The 25,079-nt window shown below is 44.7% G+C and overlaps 1 protein-coding gene across 2 annotated transcripts in view; it reads left to right on the forward strand.

The window, feature by feature from the left end:
• FSTL4 (follistatin like 4) overlaps positions 1–25,079 on the forward strand; it is a 238,753-nt gene that overhangs the window by 103,610 nt on the left and 110,064 nt on the right. For both annotated transcript variants that reach the window (XM_074883873.1, XM_074883872.1), the window contains exon 5: positions 24,418–24,608. In XM_074883873.1, the coding sequence (XP_074739974.1) occupies positions 24,418–24,608 (191 nt within the window). The remainder of the gene's footprint in view (positions 1–24,417; positions 24,609–25,079) is intronic.

Here is a 25,079-nt window from a genome sequence, read left to right on the forward strand (position 1 = left end):
GAGCACTGCGGAGGCGAAGCCCTTGGCCCAGGAGGGACCTTGGGGCAATGCAGGGGCATTTAAGGGAGGCTGTGGAAGTGCTGTGTGATGTTCTTGCCATCGGAAATCAAATGGAAAGCTGTGTTTGATCTCATTTTATACATGTCTTTTCTCTCCCGCTGTGTTAGCTGGCTGTATGTTGAACATGCTTCCACGTTTGTACGTGTAAAATTTACTTTAGGTAGCAAGAGGGCTGCTTGGCCACACAACACTGACATGCTGCCACCTTTAGCTCCCGTCACCCCAGGAACACGTATCGTGGTGCTTGAACAAGGCATCATTTTCAACCAGGAAGGTAGACTCATGGCTTTTACTGTTTAATAGTATTATTCATTCTCCAATTAATTATGTTGCCAAAAGAAGAGTTTGTGGCTGTTTCTGAAGCATAGAAAACTTAGTTTCACTGCTGAAATGCCCTGGGAAAGATTGTCAGTAGTTATTAATGTGGGTAATTGCATATGGCCTCGCCTCTCTTCCAGCTATGCATTTTCCCCTGTCATTTAGTTGTTTTGCTGTTTTTTAGTGGATTATGTTTATCAGTGTTTATTACCTATCACAACAAGCGCTGCCAGGAGTCAAAGACCTGCTCCGAGTCCCAGAGCCGGTGTCTGCTCCCCAGCCATAGACACCCCAGTTACTTCTGCAGGGCCAGAGAACTCGGCTGCTTTTCTGCAGTGCTCACCAGCAGCCAGGCTGGATTTAAAAAAATTGCTTTCATGATGTTTTTTTGGTGCTGCCAACACCATTGAGATCATGAGAAAATGGCCAAAGAAGAGCAAGAATCAGGATGTGACGAGACTTCTCCCAAAACATGGAGGGAGAGAGGGATGAAAGTGGGGTTTTAAGCTATTTTATAGAATGAATAGGTATTAGAAATAGCAGCTATTTCCTTCCCTTCAGCCCAGTTTTAATTCCTGGTTCTTTGTGACATTGAGGATGTTGCTCTGTCTCCTCTGGAAATGAAGATATCGTCTTTGGGGTTTTTTTGATGAGGAGGTCATCTGCCCATAAGGGAGATATCATCTGCTTGATTCATGTTTGAAGTGTGTGAGCCCTGGAGAAACATTCCTTTCATCACATTTTAGTTATTTATTTAGAAAACGGAAATAGAAAAAAAAAAAAAAATTTTAGATTCCATATTTCTAACGCTTTTCTGGCCAGGAAAGAAAGAGATGTCAGGTCGTCCAAGAACTGCCCGGAGGATGTTTCTGCCAGGCTGCCATGGGTGCAGGGATGTGCGTGACACCGTCTGCGTTGGTTTCTCCCTGCACTCCTCCTGCCTGCCCTGTGGTCGCTGCCTGTGCCAGCAGCCCCCTCGCAGCGAGACGGGGTCGTTTCAAAGCTTACCAGGTTCTGGGTCCTCTGTATTTACCCTCTAACAGGCTCTCACTTTCTGCGCTCCCCCAGCCAGCGAGCGCCCTGGAAGACAGTATCCGATTTCCTCTAATGGCTGATTTGTTTCAGAGGTCAGAAAGGGCAGCTGTAAATTACTATATAGCTCCTTATTCGTTGTCCAGCTAAAAGGGATACTCATGATTTTGAAATAATGGTGGAAGAACAGACTTTCCTGAAGATGATTTTTTTTTTTTTTTTTTTTGTATGTGGACTAGACCCTCCTGATCTTGCTTTGTTTCAGTAAAACCTTTCTACCATTTCTGGCATCTGTAAAACCATCTGCTCTAGTGGGAACGTGCCACCAACAGAGGCGGGCAGATGCTGGGCCAGGTCAGGGGGATGCTCTAGCTTTTGATTGTGGCTGGTTGCACCAGGGAAAGCCTAACACTCCTGGGGATAATTGGGAGGAAAATGTCTGTATAGGAAGACTGATGGAAGTTTGTTACCCTGAAAGGCTGGAGCATGTTCTTTATAAATTTTACTCCAGTTACTGTGCTGGGAAATGTCTGTCTTGGTCCACACAGATCATCTGAATCCATAGGAGTCTTAACTACCGGGATTTATGTGAACAGACATTTAATTGAACTGAGTCTTTTTCTTCTTAAGTTAATGTTTTATTTGTGAGTAATGGGAAACAGCACTGAGGGAGGTGTCCAGCCAACTCGGAGAGTGCTGCTGGCGGTGTTAGCTACTTCGTTGTGTTTCTTCCTATAGTCTCAGCCATCTTTTCCAAAACCTTGTTATCCTACCTGCGATTTTACCCTCCTTGAGGGTACTGTTGGTTTATCTATCCTGTTTTCTGCAGACCAAATTATGAATTTGAGTCATCTCTCTTTACTTCTCACTCAGCCTGGTGTGGTCAGGGGACTGTGAGAGACGAGGTTTGATTCTAAGGTGGTTGGCACCCAGGTTGGCTCAGAAGCTCATGAGGAACCATCACCACAAAGAGGGTTTTTTACTGGGGGTGCTTTGACTTGTTTTATGCTTCCCACATCTCCAGCACCTTGAAAGGGCATTTGAGAGCATCACACTTTTCTCCTGAACTGCCAGGATTGGCTCTACTGATGAGTGGTGGTTTTGCCACCCCAAAAAATCATGTCTAGATCACCTCAAACCAAAAGCAGCTCTCTGAGAAAATCCTGGTGATTTGAAGGTACCCCGAGGCTGAAGCTGGGGAAAGCAGTGGCGGTGTAGTCAGGCACGAACATGGTGGGGGGTCCCAGTGCCGTGCCACAGCACCGAACACATCCTCTTCCTCCTCCTCCTCAGCTCATGAGCCTGTCATGAAGTGTTGAGGAGGGTGATGGAGGGGAGCTGGGTTGTTATGGAGCAATGTACGTTCCTGCTGGAGATGGGAATGGTAGTGCTGGCAGGCATCACCCACCGAGCCATTGCCTTTGTGCTGCCCTCGGTATCAAATAAACAAGGATTTTATGTGTGAAGCTTGAGGGCTGTGCAAATAGAGCACAGCCTGCCATAGCAAGCAGAGCTCTACGAACTGCATGCGTTGGGTAGATTTTACAGACTAGAGTGTTTGCTGTGTCTGAATAATTGCACTAAAGAGGAATCAATAACCTATAGATTTTACAGAAGTCAGTATGTTTCCTGTCTGCTCCAAGTAGCCATGACTTGGGTGGACGTTCAAGTATTGTACCTTTTACAGGCATTGCTGTCTGGCAGGCTGGGTAGCTAGTCACTGAAGTACTTGCCTTTATATTTAGTTTTAATTTAGGTCTGATTTTGTGATCTGTTAGCTCCATTAAGTTATTTATGAGTTATGGTCACAGTTATTTTGGTAAGAATATATAGTAATATAAGTAAGCATGGCATGAGTAAGGCCATTTCTCATTATTTCTCTCCGATTTAATGTGCTTATATTACCATTTCAAGATACTGATTTGAATTTAATACTGTTTAGAAAACAAATACATGTCCAAATTGGCTCCAGATGTGATTCATTTCATTTTGTGCCTTTCAAGATGTTTCTAACAGCTGATGTATGAGTGTGGTGGGAGATTGCCAAAAGAGATGCTTTTTGATTCAAGTCAAAGAAGCAAAAACTCTTCATCGAAAACAAGATAGGATTTTTTCCCAATGTTTAAAAAGAACCCCTAATTACATATTTTAATGAAAGGAAACTTCTTTCGGCTCTGCATTAAAATAATGAGTGTCAAATGTAAACAGTTCTTCTGCCAAGATACATTCACTGCCAGGTATCGGAAGCCCTCAGGTTACGAGGGCTTTAAGGCTGGAAGGGTGATGGTGGGACCAGCTCTCCGTAGCGGGAGCACACCTACACGCTCAGATGAGCTGAGAAGAGATGGATCCCTGCTGAAGAACGCCATGTATAGATTGCAAAGGAAGAGAAAATAATTAAGCAAGTAAGTCCAAAACAGGTGCCGGGGATGTTTTGAAAGCTGTTGGCTTTGCCTCCTTAGATGCCTTTTTTGCCGTAGAAAACACCAGTATTTCCTTCACAGCCTGACATACAGCATTAGGGAAGAGAAATTTTGTAAACTCACAACACGGTTCCATTCCTAGGATTTTTATTTTTTAGTTTAGAATGTATTTTTCCCAGAGCTTAAACTTTCACATGCAGGTGATGTTCACTGCAAAAGAAGATGTATGCCTGAACCCTCACACCTGTTAAGGCTGCAGCAGCCAGCTAATACAGTTTAGCCAGCACTGAATTAGCCAGCAGCAGCTCCTCTGTGTCCTCCCGTCTCAGACCCACCGAGAGCCTGGCCCGTACTGTTGCCGCACCACATTCTTGTGTGTGCGATCATGTGTATAAATGGATATAAAGGTATTAACGTGATATAGGTGCCCAGCTGTGCCAGCTGGATTTGGGGCAATGTGCTGCCACCAAGTTCAGGAGAGTTTAGATTAAAGAATTCCTGAGTTTGTAGGTCGTGATGCTTCCCAAACCAACATCTGGCCTTAGCGGACAGGAGGAATTATGAAATTTAACGTCTTCGTAGCCTGAATCACAGTATGTGTTTGAGTGCCTCTTAATTAAGCTCCATATTTAAACTTGTAAGGAGTGAAAATAATCCTACCCCTACCCAGTATATTTTCCAGGTTCCATCCAACAGATGCAGCTGATTATTTCATTTTCATAAGGTTAGTGGTCATCAAAACCTCGTACTGCAGTCTCATAAAGGCACTTCTCACAGTGTTTTCCAGTCCACGTAATTTGAGGCGAGTTCAGAGGATTATGTGTGCCAAGGAGCACGTGCTGGTGATGTCCATCCCCGGGGGAAGAGTGACTTTCCTTTCTGACAGACATAGGCAGTGGGGCTTTTTGAGTAGTGATATTCATGGCTGTGATCGTAAAATTAGGAAGAGTTTTTAAGAGCAGCTTGTGAAAAGAACTACTAAAAGGTGGCCTCAAGGCCTCCTCCCCTTTTCCCTCCCAAAAGCCCTTGATACGAGCTTGAGATATTTTCAGGCTCACAGATAGTGTATTGGAAAAGCTGAGGTGCAGATAAGCAATAGCTGTTGACTTTGAAGCCAAGAGATTAGTTTCATTAATAACATCTGCTGATATTGTTAGCAAAAACATGAAAAGGATAGTAGTGTTAGGAAGTTTGCCTTGATGTTGTGGACTGCTCCCATTTTTTATTTACTGGTGCAATCTCTACAAGGTTTGACACTGTCTTACAGCAGTGCCATCATGGTGGAATGATGGAGGACGTTGCTGGTGGCATCCTTCCTTGGAAATGGTCGTAATCTGTCAACCTTCTTATCTCCAAGGCTTCTGCAATTGTAGTTTTTCAGCATTTCACTCCTCAAAGGAAATACTGTAGCTGCAGCCTTTCCTTTTATGACTTGAAGGAGTCCCATCTGCAGATACTTCTGCCAGGTGGTGTTTTAAATGTGCCATTATCACCGTCTTGAACTGTGCTATTTGTTTTTTATCTCAGGTTCTTCTCTGGTCTTCATTGCATCCCTCCCTCGCAGCCTAACAGCTAAGTGAGCATGTGGGAAGTGAAGTACCAGGGAATATAGCATTAGCCAAATGTGTATTAACATTTTTCTTTCTTCCCCTCCCTTACTTCATAAACACATACCCATGGAAAAAGCATGCTCTTGAAGCATACCCCTTCCTCAGATAAAGCTTTTCTAAATGTCTTTTGAGGAGTTAATAAATTAAAAACTGGGAAAATAAATTGATTTTGGTGTTTCTCTGGCTTCTAGTAATTTATTTTTTTTTTTTAAATTTCAGACTTAGCTTTCTTAAAATGTATTTTAACCTGAAAGACTGTGGAGATCTTCTACCTGACATGAAAACTTAATTTTTTTTGTAAGACTTAATGAATAGAAGTAAAGGAGCTGTTTTGACATTTGAATATCTCTAAGAAAGCAGTTATGCCATAATATGCCACAAAGCTCTCAAGAAAAAAGATCCTGATAAGACGTTGCAGAGGAAGGCTGTCCGTTAGCAGGATGAGACTCTGCGTGGCTTTCCTGGGCAAGTGTGTGGCTTGTAAACCTCTGGGGTTGGCTTCTCACGGACCTTCAAATGCTCAAGGTTTCCTGTAATGACTTCCTCCAGCCTGAATGTAGGGAGGGAAGAGCAAAAGAGTCTGTTGGAAGGGAATGAATGAACTGGAAGCCAAAGGCACTAAGTAAGATTTAAAAAAAATATGGAAAAAAGGTGACCTAGGAGTGGCACAGTTAGTCAGAGAGCAGTCTGGGTTCTTTGTGTGGCGTAGGAAACGGTGATCAAAATTTTATGAGCTTCATAAAAGATGTTGCTCTGCTGACGTTTGCTGGTTTGCTCAGGGCCTTGGCATATGTTGTGTTTTCCATGCGGGTACAGGAGGTAAGAAATGGTGGGCACAGTGATTTGCAAAGAAACAACCGTGTGAACATGCGTTTCTGTAGTTTATGTCTATGTAACACAGACGTCTCGGACTGCAGAGGCTGCATCGCTGCTGACCTTCCGCACCCCTTAACAGGGATCCAGATATGTAATCTTTCTAGACTTCTGTTTTTAAAAAGTGCAACAGAGTTATGTTGTTGCTACCAATCTACTCATGAATACTGCCATCACGTTTTGTGTATGGGTCACCTGCAGTATCTCCGAGATATGAATTAGGCCAACAGGCTATTGGCTGGTATCTTTGGGATGATGGGATGCTACCTTACTTAGATAGCAATATAATTTTTTCACAGCTCAAAATAAATTTATCTGACAGCCCTAGATATAATTTCTGCTTGACTAACTGCAACTCAAAACATTTTGTGATATTACAAATCCATATGTGAAGCATAAAATTTTAGAATATTAGTTTTAAAAGTTTTCAGATGTTTGGCTGCTATTATGTTAAGAGAAAAAAAAAAACCAACCAAACTCAAGAGGTTACTTGCTTGAATAAACTTGAGCTGGGAGCTTAGTCTCATTAATGTGGCTGGCCCCTGCTTATCAGAATATATCAGCCAGCAGAAGGAACGGTTAATTTATTTTTATTTTGTTGATGTGGATGCAGACAAAGCTATCAAGTGATGGTCTGAATCTTCTGCTGTTTTTCTTAGAGAGGTCACTCCAGCCTAGGCAGAAGAAATGACCAAACTTGTTTCTTACATGGGTGGGAATTTAAACAGAGAAAATGCGGTTGTTTATTCATTTATTGACTGCAGGGAAAAGATACTGAAATAAATAAGCACAGATCTTGATTCCAGCCTTCTGTGCTGCAAATGAAGGCTGAGTCCTGCAAACTCACTGATACTGCACCATCATTAAAACTGGGGTGAGCAGAGTGGGAGCAATCCTCTGTAAAAAGGGCAGTCATGGGGGAAAAATGCAATCACCCTGTAGCATTAATGTGTTATCTTTAATTTACTTTAAAAGCAAAGACCTAGCAGAATTTTGGTGCTGTTTTAATTGGCCAGGCTGTGGTTTTGAGATATTGGGAAGGCAGGCAGGGGCTGTTGGAGGGTGATGGGAGGCTGTGGTGCACAAATTGTTTTCATTGCCTGCCACATGGTTTGGCAAAATTTTTAATTAAAGCTTGAACACTGAATCACCTTTTTACTTTTTGTCACGTTTCACATGGTTTAACAGAAACCTGTAGTGATATATCTGAGTTTGTACATCACAAAACCCACACGGCGTGTGAGAGAGACCTGACATGACTGAGGGCCTGACCCTGCTTCTAATAAATAGCATTAAATTCCTTGGCTTACCTTCCAGAGCAGGAACTTTCACTCGTTTTCTGTAGCTGTTGTATTTTATGTGGTGCTGAAGATGAGGAGAAAACCGTTTGTGCAAGGCCGTGTATAAACTGATTTGACTCTCTCATTAGCGTAGAGTCTTTGTACGCTTGCAGGGGGCTTTAGCAAGATACCGAGATGATTAGAAAAGGTTTTCACTGGGGAAACAGGCATGTTACCGACAAGTCTTATTAACTTCCATGTTGGAAGGACTTCCTTACATTACATCACTTCTTCAGGGCACTCAGTGTCAGACCTCTGCTCATGTTGTAATACCAACACAACCACTCCGCGGTGCCCAACGCGTGCGGTGCAGCGTGGCGGATGACTCGTGCCTTGCGCCGCAGGTTAAGCTGCATCCCTTTCCTGACAAAAGAAAGAAAATCACTTTGGGTACCCAGTGCAAAGCACGAGCATCGCTTCTTCCTTCAGAGCCTTGGACAAATAGAGTTTATGTCAATAGAAGTATGTTAAACCAGACTTACCATTACCAAACCTCCTCTCTGAGCAAAGAGGAGCTAAATCCGTGCAGCATTTTAACATCCTTCTCTACTGCAATATTGAATTTTAATCTCCCAGCTGTAATAAACCTCAGAGTTTTATCCTCTTCAGTGGTTGGAGTTTCATTTGTGTCCTGCACTGTTTGGACACAGCGAGGTGGGATTTCGATGATCTCTGTGGGAACGAAGGCTGGCTGTAAATCCTAAATTACCCCAAGCCCTTGGGACACTTGATGGTTGCTGTGAGCATAAGGCCGTGGAGTTGTGTCAGTTCATCAGGCGGCAGAGCCCTGGGAGCCGAGGGATACATCGCTTGAATCTGTCACTTGTATTGTGTTTAATGCACTTGAAATAAATACGGAGCGTTATGAATATGGAGCAGAGAATGAAATTAAAAGATTTCCTGGTATATGAAACAAATTCACCACCATAGCTGGGAGACTCTTGTAGCGTTGGGCAGGAAGCTGTTAAGATGGTAAATATGTTTTGAAGACTATCCTGTAAATGGCTTAAACTCTTTGTTTTGGAAGTGTCTAGTGATGCGCTTTTCTTTGCTTCCCTCTTTCCTTTCTGACCCCAAAACCCTCTCTGATGCCGGGGGTGGCTGTCAGGACACCGCAGGGCACCGAGGGTGATACTCTGTGCTGCCTCCATCCCCTGCGGCGTGGCTGTAATTTGGGGGTTTCAGCTGTGGCTGAGGCAGAAACAGGCAGTGTGGGGGTTTGCCATGAGACAGGCAATCCTCATCCAAATGAGAGATGGAAATTTGGGGAGTCCCTTTCTCTAGGAGCCTGTTCAGGCAGAGCACAAGCCGAAGCTTTGCAGGATGGGGACAGAAGTGCTGGCACCAACTGTGCTGCGTCTGGGTGGGCAGCTCCCCTGGGGCCATCGCTCCCCGCATCCCAGCCTCTAAATTGTGCTAATTCCCTCTCGACAGAGGCTCCGTGTAGTGCTCTCACGGATCAAAACATAGTGATTTGTCACTCGTGCTTTACCCTGGAATATCTGTCACTCTGTGCTGAAAATCTTCAGCAAAAACATGTTTTCATCCCCTTATTTCTGCAGTAAGAAGCTTCCCTCTGTACTTTAGTGACATATATAATGAAAAATCCCACTGCCGATGGTTTGGTGTGGGGATATTGTTATCTTGACGGGCTTCTAGCAGATCTACTCCAGAATTGGTACCCTGAACCACAGAAAGGTTATTTGTGTTGTCAGCAGCAAAGCACTTCAGTGCTTAGATGACTGTCCCATTCATCATCTATCATTATAGGGCTTAAGAGAAAAGAAAAAATGTCCCACAAAGAAACAGGAGAGGAATTCATCCCCAAAATTCAGCCTGTTGTATTGCTGAGCCTTTATTTATTCATTCTGTTTCCTGATCTGCTGCATTTGCTTCTCACACGTGGATTTAAAGTAGAAATACAAATCGAATTGTTTCTGTTGTCTGGGCTCTGATGGGAGAGGGCAGGAGGAGCGGCATGGGTTTGTGTTGTAAATGGGAGGTTAGAGTAGATGTATTTGTGTTCTTCTCTCTGTGTTGGAGCCTTGAGAGCTGTAATGCTGCAGCTGCCTTGGTACGGGCGGGTCAAGGTGTACTCGAAGGTGTAGCTGGGTTGAATGTTGTGATCGATTGGCCAGGTTGGTGCGGTAGGAATCGGAGTCCTCGTCTGCACTGTTTGTCACACAGAAAGGGTCAGGACGTTCTGTTGCTAAGTGACAGATTTGGACTGTCCAGCATGGGAGGCTCTATTGATTTCTAGGGTGGCATATATTGTGCAGGACGATTATAAAAAAAAAAAAAAAAAAATCCAACTGAAGTCTTGGAAACCCTTAAAACCACTACACTGGAGTAGTTTTGACTTCGTCAAATGCTGGAGGGTTAAGTGGACTCTCACACATATATGGGCATATTGTAAATGTTTCCCTTTAATCTGTTGTTGCTGGACCAATTTAAGAGTTTTCTGTGTGAAGTTTCCTACTCCTTTTTCTTTTTTGTCTTTTTTTTCTTTTTTTTCTTTTTTTTTTTTTACATTAGAAGTACTTTCTCCCTCCTTGTGAATGTTTTCCTCTTTAGAAGTTAACATTTTATAATTACAGTAATGCCCTTTAGGGTGTTCATTACGATCTGCTAATGAGATGCCTGAGAGGTCTCCTAATGACATCTGAACAACAGTCACAGCACATTGTTATTAGACCATTACACACATCCTTAACAATAATAAATACTCCTGCTTACTGTAATTGTATTGTCCTTTAGTGCTTAGCAAGAGCATCTCAGAGACTTCACAGTTCAAGTGCAAGGTGGCAAAGTGCCTAAAATCAGCAGTCGTTTTGCGGCGTGTTTCTCTGAATGTCTTTGATTATGAGGCTGTGGAAGGACACACAGTCTGGGGAGAATTATGGTGTTTTCTTCTTGCAGTTGGATTGAAAATGTCACGAGAACTCAGTGCCAGCACGTGCACATACCCTCTGCTCTCCCTGTCTGTAGGGGCAGGCGTAAACATCGCACACTGCCTGAGTGGGGATGTTACTGATGTAACTGTGGGCAATGGCAGGCTCAGAATTGCTTAAAAAGTTGCTGTGAAGGAGGATGAAGCCCTCCCAGGGCAGATCCTGCGGTCTCGTGATAGAAGCAAGAGTGTCTCCAAGAAGGCAGCAGGGAAAACCTGGTTATACAAATACCCAAGAAAAAAAATGCAACATTCTTGACTCCATCTGTCACCAAGGATGGCACGCAGCAGCCTTTATTGTTCACATTCTGGTCACTTTTCCCATATGCGTTCATGGTGTGGATAAGAAACCAGAGAGTAGGAAGCAAAGTACCTTTACCAGGGAGTCAGATTCATGAGGTCCCTAGTACGGGGCGGTGGTGCAGCATTCTTCCTGACAGTAGAAGCCAGTGAATTGTTTGGAAAGGTAAGTGTTTCAGAGCACAACAGGATCAGTAAAATTTACATTAGTGCCAGAGGGCTTTAACGTTTATTAAAGCTTCCAAATAATACATTTGCTATCTAGAAGTATTTGATAAATGTGCCAGTCAGCCATAAAAAAGTGAGCATTGGTTACTTCCCGGAGGAATCCAGACAATTTTGCTTTTTCTAATAGGAATAAGGTAGAGGATTGTAAAATGTCAAACAGCAGATTGCGTAGCATCATCAACTGAAGCAGGCATAAGGAGCAAATGTACCGTTTATCTAACAAAAGCCTGTTTGGTTTGGTTAATATAAATTACAGGATGTCTGGGTTAAAGTCGTGATGAGATTTTCCATAGAGAAATGAGGACTGCGAGTTGGCTACAGTGGAAGGGTAGCCAAGGCTTTCTGGTCCCTCAGACCAGTGGACCGAGACTCTTCCTCATGTAGCTACTGAAGAGTGAGCCGAGCTAATTATCTCTGTATGAAAATTAACTCTTCCAGTTCATGATGATGAGTGGATGTGTCATAGATATCTTCAGGTGCTTCAAATGGCCAGAAAGAATATTTTTTTTTTTTTTTTTTTTTTTTTTTTTTTTGTCCTGCAGATTGCTCATGGAGATTTGGCTTCAGCAGTAGTAAAGAGCACGCCCCATACTTTAAGGGTCTGCCAGGTCAATCCCCTTCATCTAAAAATAGCTCTCTCGGGTGCAAAAATTAAAACTAAAGCACAGCACCAGGTGTAAACTGACATTTACAGCAAATGCATTGCAAAAGATACTACAGGCTTTAAAAGAAATCTTCCTGTTGTTTACCTGTTGATGTACTTGTTTTGGTTTTTCCTTATCTGGCCTCCAAATCACGTTCATCAAGCCAAGGATGATAGCTCTAAACTTCTCGTCCATCTCCTGTTTTTGCTGTTTCTGTACTTGAAGCTGCAATCCTTCCCTTCCAGCCACATCTCATGCTACCATGTTTGTAGGTAGAAGGGTCCCAGCAGATCTGTTGAGCCTATTTATTCTCATTGTTTGTGTTTTGGCAGCACTTGGAGGCTCTAACCTTGTGCCAGGAACTCTCTGAATGCACGGTGAGAGCCTCACCTCAGAGCTGCTAAATGGAGTGGGCAGACACGGGACAGGGAGAGGTCTGCATTAGTGCAGACTGCTCCCCAACCCCACTGAAATCCCCCCACAATCCTGCAGCTCCCCCCAAATACTCTTTTTGCCCATCACAGCAAAACCACCCCGATCAGAGACATCCTGCCATCACCAGTGGTCCAAAGGGCTCATCCCGTGGAAGGAAACCTCTCTCACCCAGCCATCCTTACAGCAAAAGCAGGAGGAAATATGTAGAATAAATATAATCTAGTTAATTCTTTCTAAAAGCAGAGGTTTTAGCTGTACAACTCTGTACAGACTGAAGATGGAGGTTGCTGAAGTGCAGGGTGCCACTGCTGTGTGTGGCTCAAAGGAACAGAACATGGGAGCATCAGGCCTTTGGGATGGATGATTCGACCCCAGACAGCACAGGTCACACGAACGGAGGTGTCAGTCCTACACAGGAGGATTGCCTTGAATTACCTTTGATTTGTGGAAGCCATGAAACAGAAATCAGAGTCTGGATTTAAGCAGAACACCCCTGTTTTCAGGAGCTCTGCTCAGCCTTTACTATCCAGGAGCATGGCTTTTCATAGATAGGCTTTTTACCTTTTTGTTGTTGTTGTTTCTTTGTTTTGTTTTTCATATTGGAAAGTGTAATAATATGAAATATCCCTTATGGGCTAGACTGAGCACAGCAAAGCCAGGCTCCCGTGGGAGGGAAAGCAGTGGTGTCTTTCCCGAGGACACGGTCTGGACGACAGTCCCTCTCTGAGAAATCCCGTGCGCTGGGGAGGCAGACAGGTACCTCAGTATCCCATGACGACTTTGCTAAGCCGCTTTGTTTTGCGTTGCTTGGCTGTTTGTCTCCTCTCCAGCCCCTTCCTGGGGAGCGAGCAGGAGGAGAGCAGGAAAAGGAGTGTTTTGGGACTCCACTTGCATCTGGACCCGTGCGAGCCGAGCAAAGCACCTTGCTGCGCTCCCTCTGAAGTGCCACCACGGCTCCACCCTCCGTATCTTGGGGAATTTGCTGTTTGAGTCCTGCTGTCACCTCTCTGCGTTTCCCGTTCCCCAAGGCAGCTGGCAGCCATGCACAATTTGATCCTCCAAGTCCGTGCTCTTCAAAGGCATGTATGACCTACCCGCTTAATTATCCTCAGAAGTGCCGACTGCTCCGCTCCCCCGCCAAATCCAGCCCCTCGGCCCCGGCGTGCGGCTCCCTCCTTGGGTGTGTAGGTCCCTCCCGGGGGTGGGATCCCCAGCACCCACCCACCATCTGCCCAGATGCCTCTCTTGACTTATTTTCTTCTTTTTCTTAACCTTCACAACAGCCTCACTGTCTTCCCAGGCTATTTCAATACAGCGTTTCTCAATAATTGAATCAATTCATTACGCTGTGAATTTGTTTTTACTTGGGATCTTAAGTAATTAGACGTTCTTAAGCTCATTTTGTTGGCACTGCTAAAAACAGCTGCGTACAGTATGCTTTCCACTCCCGCTCCCCGCCCCCCCATCTGCAACTTGGGATGCAGCAACACTAATTTAGCTTAATAGTTTTTACAAAGGAAAACAATACAATCTGAAGACAAAATATAATTTGGAGAGAGTACAGAACAGGCAGATAGAGTTGGTGTGTGTGCGCGTAAGATCACGTCTCTGTGTGGAATGATAGATTTATAGCAGAGTGGGCTGTGTTGTGAATAAATTAATCATTAGACATAGCCAGTTTTCTGTTTATGCATCATGCATAATTCACTCGTGATTTCTATTAGTATATTTGTGCTCACTGAATAGGTTGAATAAGCAGTGTAGGGGTTACTTAGGAGTTGTTTGCCTTGACTGCGTGGTATTCCTTCTTCATCTGCTTTGATGTTCACGGCGTTTTCTTCTCTCTGATTTGACAAACATTTTTAATTTTTTAACGTGAAAATAACAGCTAATTCTCAGTAGGCAGCGAATAATAAAATCAGTAGGAATAGCCTTGTTTGTTTATGGTATCACATAGAAAACTCTCCCAGCCCAGGCACTGCTGTTAGTTACATCTTCTTTATGGTAGATCGTGTTTGGGAACGCTGTCTGAGTGCATCTGTGGAAGAGATGTCCTGGTGGGATGACAGCAGTTGTCCACCATAATCTTCTAGAATTCCCTGGTTTGGGAATGAGCTCAAGCTCTCTGTGGGTGGCAGAGCATCACCCTGTAGTACCCTGAAGGGTCTGAGCCAGCTCGGGGGGTGGGTGCTGAATTGTGGTAGAACCGCCCGCTGCTGACAAGGAGCTGAAGGTTCTTGCAGACGTGGCCATGGTCGTTTTACGGCCCACTATGGGCTGATAAAATTCCCAGAGAAGAGGAAAGAAACAGTCATTTAGAACGTGAGCTGCCTTAGTGAGAGCCACTGTATCCCACAGCTCATCAGGGAGGACAGGTAAGACGTGAGCTGAGCCCAACATCAGTGCAAACCTGGGAAGATGACGTATGGGGTATAAGACTTATGGCTTGATGTACCAGATAAATGCGTAACAAAATTCAGTAGATGGAAATTGAAGCTAAACAAATTAAAAATAAAATATGTTTGCCCACTGAGACTAAGTAATCATTTGAAAAATTGCTCTTATGTGCTGAAATCAGGGCTGGAAGCCTTCCTAGGAGGTGTGCTATAGAGCAAACAAATTATGGGGCTGCTGCAGGGAAAATCTTGTTGAATTCAGTGCTTGTGTAATGGAGGAGGTCAGAGTGTGCACATGATCCCTCCTGGCTTTAAAAATCTATAAATCTGTGGCACACCGCCTAGGCGGTGATAGGCACTTGATAAATTACATTTATCGCGCGCTTTCCCACCTGCGAGCTTCCTCCTGCCTCCCTCCCCCGGGGCTGCTCCTAACATCTCCTGCCCGAACCACTGCCTGCTCCCTCGGGGAAGGATACAAATCTAGAACTTGCTTTCGGACTTGGTAAAACCAAGCTGTAATTCTTGGACTTCCTGAGAAAGGCTGCAAATCCATCTGTCTCTTGTTCTATGCATTTGAGGCCAAGGTGTGTGATTTGTTTAGGTTTAGGTAGTTCAGAAGGTCATTGTGTAAGGCAGGAATAAAGTTTTTGTTTACAGAATGAGGAATTTATATTCTGATGCTGAAAGTTTTTAATATATTTTTAAAAGCTCGTAGAGTAATAGATGGGTGCTTTTTTTTGGTAATAAAATGAAATATTGAAATAAATATACGCTGAGGCAAGTTTTAGGTCTTCCAGGTTGTAAATGTCTATTGTTTAATAGTATCTACTTTGTAGTATGTATTCCATTCCACTTCTGTGATATATTCAGTGAGCTCCCAGTTGCTGCTAAATTATATATGGATATCTGATAAATGTACATCTTATTAACTGAAACATATCCCTAAGATAAGCAAGTTAGTTTGGGCTTTTATTGTTAATTGAATTTTTTCGGCAGTAGCAGCTGAAGGATTGCTAATGTTCGTGAATTTGCATGATGTTAAACATCTGCTCCTCTTAGCGGGAACTTTACCAGAGTTTCACTTAACTTGTAAATTCAAATCAGGAATGAAATAGGTCCTCAGCCTTTGAGGGGCTTAGCGGTGTGTAAAGTAGGCGGGCAGGTAGCACCGTGATGGGAGCAGCGTGCGATTAGCCAGCTTTGCCTAAATGTCACGTCTGTGGCGTGTGGCTTCCTCTGCGCACAGTGACGGCAAGGATCGTCGTCTGCAGCGGTGTTTGGAGACAGCAGGATGCTCCTTGTGTTATTATCAGACATTATAGAAACACTGCAGTGCAGTTACCTGCAGTGTAATTGCTGAGAAGCACTGCCTGGTATTTTATAGGAGGCTTTCTCCGAGCGATCAAAAGTCAAATGGTTGATATTAAGACTTCTTAGAGGTTAAGATTTGGGTTAATTTTTCTTCATCCTAAATCGGTTTGCTCAGACCTAGTACTTACAGCCTATAAAAATCAGAGCAGGGGAAGGTTCAAAACTCACAGATGTCTCTAAATTACAAGAAATCTCTGAATTTCACAAAGCTTTCTCAATATTCTCCTCTCTCTTACCGCAGCAAGCTGTTGCGCTTCCTCAGAGGAGTCTGTTCACACAACTTGTTGAAAAAAGCAGTTTTTTTCCTCTGCTTTCCAACCACACAGGAAAAGTAGGAAGGAAGTCCATCTAATCTCTTCATGCATGTGCAAAACCCAGCAATTAAAGGAAGAGGAAGATAGATAGAAAGAGACAGATAGAAAATTTGCATGGAGGAATGGGGATTTGCAATGAGACCCCTGAAGAACTGAAGTCATCTTCAATTTTCCTGTCCCACTGTAAACCTGCTCTGTCAAGTCAAACAGGCCACGAGGCCACGGATTATTGATGTAAAGAGTTCACATAACCATCTCACTCTGATTCAGCGGTCTGATGGTTTGGGACCACATTTTCGCAGTTTAGGCATGCCAACCCTTTGATTTTGTATGCATGAAAATGGGCTGTTGCTGATAGGCAATTTAGCCATACACGGCACAAGAATTAAGGAGCCACGCTCATAAATAAATTTGTATCCCGTAACATTTTAGTTTAGCCCTTTTCTGATGCTTCTAACAATACCAGATAAAGCCTGAGTAAAGCGTATGAGAGGGTGGGCTGTTTGAAAACTAAACCTTTCTCAAATCCTTTTAATTTTGTCTAGAAATGTTCTTTTCAGTAGCCACATCTCTTTTGCCCTATGGAAACGGATTCAAGAACAAAGCTTAGAGCTCCTATCTCCTGCACTGAATTTCTTCCTGGAGCTAGAAAACTGCTATCGGAATGGCCAAAAATAGCCAGCACGGTCTAAGAGGAACTGTCAAATAAAATGACACCCTTGGTGCCTCCTGCCTTAGAAATGACGCTTTTCAGCCTGCTCCAAACAGCTTTTTATTGGTGGTGGCGAAGGGTTGCCCTGAAAATGAGTGCCACTGGAGTTCACCTTTGGTGGTGGTTTATTTGTGCTGGGTTAAAATTATACTACCCGGTGGTGGCAGGGAGCAGGACCGTGGTCCTGCCGTTGCGGGCGGGTTTCTGGCAGGCAGTGGTGAGGGATCCAGGGAGCCAACTCCACACGGGTTGCCTGGTCGTGGTGTCCTACCTCTCCTGCAGCAATAGCCTGCCGAGTCTAATCCTGGGGTGGGGTTGTTGGGATCGGCAGCACGACTTCTTTTTGTTTGTTTTATGCAAGTATGTGAAAAACATGGGAGTTGGAACTAAACCTTTAAGGTCCCAACCCAAACCATTCTGCAGTTCTGTGCCTGAGAGGAGCCTGTCTTGGGGAGACTTGTTTTATGCAAACGTGTAAAAAACGTGGGGGTTGGAACTAGATGATCTTTAAGGTCCCTTCCAACCCAAACCGTTCTGTGTGATTCTGTGACTGCAGATTTTCAAGGGCTGGAGCCCAGAGCACGTGGGCTGCCATGGGTGGCTGTGCCCAGGCATGCAGAGATGCCACCCAGGGGAACCTCCTCCAGAGTTTTTGGAGGGTCACAAGAAGTTTGAATCTCTGTATATACCCCTTGGGCGGATAATCACATACTCTTGTTCTTAGCCTGGATGCTAATGGCTGCACAGCTTTTGTCACGGATTTTCCGATGAGCCGCAGGTGCCACCTGACATTCGTGCAGCCCCTGCAGTTGTGCTGAAAAATAGCTCAGTAACCAGTGGGGCTCGAATCCTCTAAAGACTCTGTACACGTTTAGGTTCACACCTACTGCCAGGTCAGCTGTGCACCAAGGACTTCGAGATTGGTGCTCTATGGGTGTTTTCAGATCATTTTTGATATTTAAACTACTGACATTTCTAGTAATCATTGCATTGTAAGGCACCTTGCACAATAATATTTTACAGGGAGAGTAGTTTACCCATCAAAGCAAGCCTCTGCACTTCCTCACTTTATTTTTATTTTATGTTACTGCATTCCTTTGAAGGACACTTAATCCCCAGACTTGCTGTTTCTCCGTTATCTGCTTTGACTCAGAAGTGGGCTGAAGATTGCTCAGGGATCCCACTGTAAAAACCTGCTACAATTCACAAAAAACAGGAGTAAAATTCTTAAAAAGGGCAATTATTGAGGGAACTGGATTAATGATCTGTCATCACAATTTAGCCACATTCACCACTGACCTTTCACAGAGAGGATGCTCTTGATAAATGTAGTTCATTACTGAGTTCTGACATGAAAACAGAATGGCACTTTGTGTTTCTTGGCAGGCTGATCAATGTTTTATCTGCCAAAGCATGCAGAAGTGCTAAACGGGATGAATTACGTAGCCGCTGCAAAACAGAGCAAGAAACAGCATTGCTGGGAGTGAGCAGAGCATGTAAATGTGACAGTTATTGGCCACACTTTCACAGAATCATCTAGCTTGGAAAAGACTTTGAAGATCACTTTAGCAATCAGGCCTTAATATGCTGGATTTTTCTTTTACGTTTCTTCTGTCTTATTGTTTTTCTTTTCTTGTCTGTTTTGTTGTTTTTGTTTTTTTTTAATTCAAACAGCACCAGGCTTTACTGGTTTTGAAAGTGCTGTAAAGGGATAAAAAGGACTTGTTTCTTTAGAGATCTCCTGCGGTGTGGAAAGGGGAATCATGGGCTTCCCTGGCGGGGGGTGTTGAGGCACGGTTCCTCACTTTCAGCTCCATCCTCCATCTCACGACCGTGGCTGCTGCAGGAGTAGGGCTTGGGGATGGAGAGCCACTGCAGGATGCGTGTAATGCTCCATTTCTACAAAAAAAAAATTGCCAGAAATCCCTGTCTGTCAAGCGTGGCGAGTCCATTGAAGCCTTATCCAAAGAGCACAGGAGGGAGCTGCACCTTTGGTGAGGTTTGTTTGAAAGTCACACGGATTTTCCTCTTAGGGCTACAAAGTCAGGTGTAGAGCTCGCAGGAGGGGTACGGGCTGACCTCCAGCAGTGGGGTGGGACCAAAGGCATCTCTGCCCACCACATCCTACCATGGGACAAAAACCATGTGGCTCTTCCTGGGGAAGGCTTGTGTTTGTTGTACAACACATTGCTATCAAATTAGGTGTGCATTCAGAAAGTAGAGTGGCCATCAGTAGAAGTGATACAGAGTCTCTTAAAATGGTGAAGGTGACCTTTTAATATATATATTCTTTTTTAATTTCTAAGCTGGAATCCAAAGATAGTGGTATTATGTTACTAAAGTTCGTGTGAAAAAAAACCCACCCTGTGTTAGATGATCAGCATTTTTAGTTTTGATGTCAGATGCCTCCGGTCTGCTCTTAGCTCTCCTCTTCTCCTGGACTCAGCAGAAAAAATCACACTGGGATCATGGTTAAAGATGGGAACAGAACATGTGTGACTTTTCTAACCAGCCTTCATATAAAGCAGTGAAAAAAGATGGTCAAGTAGAGATTTAGTTTAGGGCATTGAAGACAGAATAGCAGTTTTAGCTCTCCCAAATGTGTGTCTTCGGCTCTGTGTGCCTTGGTTCCCCCAGCTGTGTGGTGGGGATGGTGCCCTGAGCACATGGGTAGGCAGCTCGGACAGGGGATCGTCTGGCAGTAGTACAACATGGGCGCTTAAAACACACGTGGTGGCATTTCTGGTGTTCAGAAACAGGGAAGAAGTCCTTCAAAACCCATCTCAGAAGAGTGGTGGGGGTCACCTCCTGGCGTGCAGAGTGGGAGACCCATCCCCAAGCAGACCACCTCTGGAAATACAAAACTTGTCTGAGCTGGTCACAATTGCGAACAGAATCCAAGTCCCCTGGAAGGTCTAACAAGGAAACCAAGCTGAGAGATATCCATTAATGAGACCTACCAATGCGAGCAGGCTGAGATGAGATAAACTGCTAATGATGAGCTTATGTTGCAAAGGAAACTGCTGGGGGCACTTAGTAAAGCAGAGACAAGAATGGGGATAAGAGAGAGAGCATACAGATGGCTTTTCTGTGATTTTTTGTGTTTAACAGCTCTGGTTGTAATACCTGGAAGAGAAGCGAACATGCAAGGGGTGGCAGTGCTGCCAGAAACCTAAAGAGACGGTATTTAGTAGATAAAGCTGGTAGATCCCAGGCACAAGGTAAGAAGATTACAAGTGTCATTGACAGCAGGAGAGAGGTGGGTGGGAATGAGAGAAAATACAGAGCTGTCCTTTGCAAGACCTATACAGCCAGCTCTGAGGAAGGACTGTTAGGAGTGTCTGTAGGGAAGGTAGGTTGAAAGAAGAAATAATAATGCCTAGTAAAGGAGGGGAAGGATCTTTGCTACAGGCGAGCCTAGCTGTCCTTGGCATTGGCCAAAAAGTTGCCTGAATGTGTCTCCTCCCTTCCCTGCTGGAGGAGCAGGCGGTGTCTTTCATAGGGTGCTTCCAGCATCCACGTCTGGTCACTGCAGTGCATTTTAAGTTGTGTTTGAAATAGCGATAGGTCCAGCTTAAGCAGCAAAATATCAGCTCAGGCATCCCAAACATGGATGATTTTGGAACTAACACTCTGGCCAACTTACTAGAAAGTCATAGTTTCAGGTCTAACAGGATTTCCTTTGACCCGGAGTGCTTTTCCCTCTGTTTTTCCACTACAGAGAGATTAAATCTATAAGTTATACATATATGCATATATATATTACAGTTTTAGTGCATTTTCCTATTAATCTTTTAGTTCAGCCAAAGCAGCACAAATTGTTAATCTCACACCCCTGGGACAGAACTTTATCGCTTTGACTCATCGCTTTGCGCGTCACGTGCTGCGGAGCAGCTCTGCAGTGCCGTGCTCCGGAGCGACTGCTTGTGCGTCGCTGCAACCCTCCCGTGTCTGGGATGGCAGGGGAAAACATTCAGAGGTGCGAGACCCGCGGAGTCTGTCACGATCACACTGCAGAGAGATGCTGAGGGGGATCTGCTTCCAGCAGAGCTGGAGAGTGTAGTTTTCTCCAGAGGGAAGTGAAGGTAATGAGGTTTTAGAGCAGTTTTGACAGGGGTCGAGAGCACGTTCTGACCTTCTGACCGTGGCGTGTGTTAACAACATGTGAAGCTGGACTTACTTTTTAAATAGGAGACATAATTGTCTTATTGCTGCTTTTCTTTGCTGTGTACGTGGTGGAACGGCGTTATCCTGCCACGCAGGATGGGGCTCTGCTGGGTAGGTGGTCCCTGACCCTGGACACAGCAGTAGTGTGGTGGGGGAAGAAGTCTTGTGAGTGAGTTTATAGCAAGATTTGGGAATTTCTGCCAGAGGCTGTCACCAGCTCTGTCCTGTGGTTTCCTTTATTTCAGTCTTCAGGCCTGGAGGCCGCAGCATGGCTGTGACCCTCAGAAAGTCTGAAAATGAGCACACTTACCTTGGGCTGTCTTGCAGCCCAGATGAGCACGTGCTTTTTTTTAAGAAAAGCAGTTTTGCGGTGGCTTTGTTTTCAGAGCATGTTAAAACCGAGGGTTGTAGTGCAGTGAAAGGAGATCACCGTCTCCTGGCTCACCACCACGCAGTCGAGGGCCTGGGTGCGTCACCGGTGGGCGGCCTGGTCGAGTCCCAGGAATAGAGGTGCAACGTTTGGATTCAAACATCCGCTGCCTGCACGTGTTGCTTATATTTTGCCATTGCATTAACACAGGATTCATACTGGAAATCCTGTTTAAACGTGCAGTTGTGCTGGGTTTTGGCTGAGTCTCCAGTGTTCAAGAAACCATCGCACCCATTTAATCCTCCACGGAGGTGCATGGATTCAGACTGGTGCCAGGGATAGCTGTCAGCCAGAGAAGTTGTCAGTATAAGCTTAATAAAGTGAGAAGGGCTGTTAGAAGAGGTGAGGAGGCTTCAGAAGCACTTAGGTCCTTGTCCAGTTCTGCCTTTTGTGGTCAGAAAGAGGGTTAAGGTGGAGGCGAGTCAGAAGGCCAGCAAGGGAGGAAGGTTGGGAAAGCACTGCCCCAGGCAAAAGTTAGGGAGAAGCCAGAAAAAAAGACAGAACTGCAGAAGATAAAAGGTCTGGAGGGTGTAAAGGAAGAGCTGCGTTGACATACGCTACTGGCAAAAGTTGGTAGGAGGAAGAAGCGAGAAATAAAAAGGGCTAAAGGGAGCGGTCGGGGCGAGCGGGTCCGGTGGCTGCGATGCAGACGCAGAGCTGGGCATGGGGTGGTCCCCACCGTGGGGAGGACGGTGGAAGTGGGTCAGCCCAGCCGGGTGTCACCTGTGGTTTGGCTGTAGCCGTGCTTGTGCTCACGGATGGAATCCACAAAGCAGAAACAGAGGTGGAAGCAAATTAAATAGATTTTCCCTGTCTTCATTAGCCTTAGATACATCTCTGGGATTAAGATTTGACTGAAGAGAAAGGAAAACTCCAGCTCACAAAAAACTATTATTGCAGTAGCTAAAACGGTATTTACAGCAGGATTGCAAAATTGCTTGATTACACTGGATGTGGCAATCAATTTTTCTTTTAAATAAGCACGTGATTGGAAGAAAGAAATTTCTTCATACTGCCTTCACAATAGCCATCAAATGACATGGCTGGGGGGGAAAAAAAAACAGAAATAATAAACAAGACTAATAGTAGCTGAGTAGCCTTGGTTTTTCCATAAAATGAGACTGATCCCATGTGGGTCCAAGAGCTCTTTGGAGGTTGTTTAGAGAGAAGGAAAAATTTAGCAGCTGCTTAATATCCCTGAGCAGTGAGAAACTCTCAAAACTAGAAGGGTCTGAGTTCAGGGTGGAAAATAAGCCTTGTCTTGCAGTTACTGCTCGGGTAGCAGTAGGGCACTGACCTGACTGGTGCACGCATACCCAGCCTCTGTGTCCTCTCTCACCTTCTCAAGTCATGGTGCTTTTGAAGTTGTGAGCACAAAATATGAAGGGTGAAAAAAAAAAATAATCTTGGTAGTAGATGGGTTTGCTATCAGAGAAATGCCTCCCACCTGGAATTTTAATTGGATTTCAGTTGGAGTGGGACCAGAGGACCAAAAATGGTGCAGCTCAGCAAGAAAAGGACAGGAACATTAGTTGTCAGTATGCCAGAGCCTTCTGTTATTTTTCAGAGGAATAATGTTTGGAGTCTTTGGAGAGCTGATTTGCAAGGGTGTTGTCTCTTAAACTGAGGCGAGACCAGGCTCCCTTAGATTTAATCCACCGCGATCAGTGATGGGACTTAAAATAAAAAAGTTGTCTTAAAACCACCATTATAGAGAATAAGGGCATCTATGTTATAGTGAAAATACATTAGAGAGAAAAGGGCACCTAACGGGAACAGCTGAATGTGTTGGTACGACTGGTGGGTGATGGTTGATGCCCACACGGTGTGGGGCAGCTGGAGGGTGAGGATGCTCCAGGGTCCATCCCACGGCAGAGTCGGACAGGGCTCCTGCGAGGCGCCAGCCACTCTGGTCTGCACTAAAGCAAACAGATTTGCACAAAGACGAGTTGCCATTCTTCATTCTGCCGAGCTCCGCCAGGCAGCAGTTGAGCAGAAAAGGGCAGTAACATACTCTGGGCACGTGGGTATGTTTCTCCTCTAGAAGGATGCCCTTAAATCAGAGCAAGACGTTCCTCAGAGAAGAACTGTGGAAGAGCTGCTGCTGCCAGCACAGCAGGAGCTTTCCGGGTAGTGAAGGTTCAACCAGATTCCTCCAACCAAGCCGGTGTCACTTCAGAGTGAGTGGCTTGAGGGTTTTTCTGTGATAATGACCTTTTTTCCTGGTCAGGAGCTGAGGAAAGGATTTATGTCAGTCTGCAGCAGGGGTGATGTGCGCAGGCACCGGCGACAGCCCAGCCGCAGGGGCTCCTCTCTGCCCTCCCTCTGGCCATCTTACCACCTTGGGTGGCCTTTAAGGATCCCTTAAGATCAGCCCCATGTTTGGCACACCCTCAGGGATGATGTTAATTTATTTATTTACGTTTGTGGCACTTTCTAAACATCAGGTTCCCCAGGTTTATTTTTTACTTTATAATCACAGGACAGATGAACTTGTTTTATCTTTAGAAAAATGTAGAGCCAACTAAATATGGGTGGGGATTACAGAGCTGAGTGTGGAAGTCTGTAACTGAAGCCCTGTAATCTGGACGGTAACATGCTGGAGAGCATCCTTGACAGCAGGATTTAGAAAAACTGCCAGCTATTACAAAAGGTAATGACTACAGGAGCTCCTCAAGTGCAGAGCTGAGTGGTGCTGTATATGCAGACAGCCTGTCCCGGACTGTGCCTTATTTTTCCCTTTAGGAGCTGAGTCGTTTAAAAAAATCAAGGCAAATGTACGTAGTCCAGTAATGTGGTCTTATCTTTTAGGTGACACCTGTACAATGGCAGAATACAGCCGGCTCAAAAGCATCCTCCTGGACCTGCAGGCTCATCGGCAGAGCCCTCCAAGCAGCCCAGCCGAGGACAGGGTGTCCCAGAAGCGCTTCTTAGTTGAAGATATGTTTAAGCGCTTGGATGTAAACAGTGATGGGCATCTCAGCAGCTCTGAACTGGCTCAGGTGGGTTTATTGTTCAATGAAAATGGAATTATGAAGTGGATTGCATTTTTCATTCAAAGTGTGAATTGAATGTAACGCAGCAGCGCTCTTGTGAGAACAGTCGTTTGTAACTGTCCGGCCGGCAGCAGGTAAAGGAGGAAAATCTACTGCAGCATGCGAGTCTCTCTCTGCATCTCTGGGGAGATGAGATGGTGGTGTCTCAAACCTTTGAAGCTCCTCTTCAAATAAAAAACATGGCAGATTTCCAGCCCCATCCATGCTCCTGAAAATAGGTACTAATCCTCACTGCTAACCATCATCTTCTGAAATATTTCCAGGTAGCCGGCTTGGGGAGAATTAATTTGGATTTTTTAGGTGCATCTAAGTTAGGCAGAAATCTCTTAATTCTTCCTTGTTGCCTTCTGGACCGTGCATTAGCATGTAGTAACATGACAGCCAAGTTGGAATATTTTTTGACAGGTTTATTTTCCC

This window comes from Strix uralensis, chromosome 14, assembly GCF_047716275.1.
Source record: "Strix uralensis isolate ZFMK-TIS-50842 chromosome 14, bStrUra1, whole genome shotgun sequence".
NCBI lineage: Eukaryota > Metazoa > Chordata > Aves > Strigiformes > Strigidae > Strix > Strix uralensis.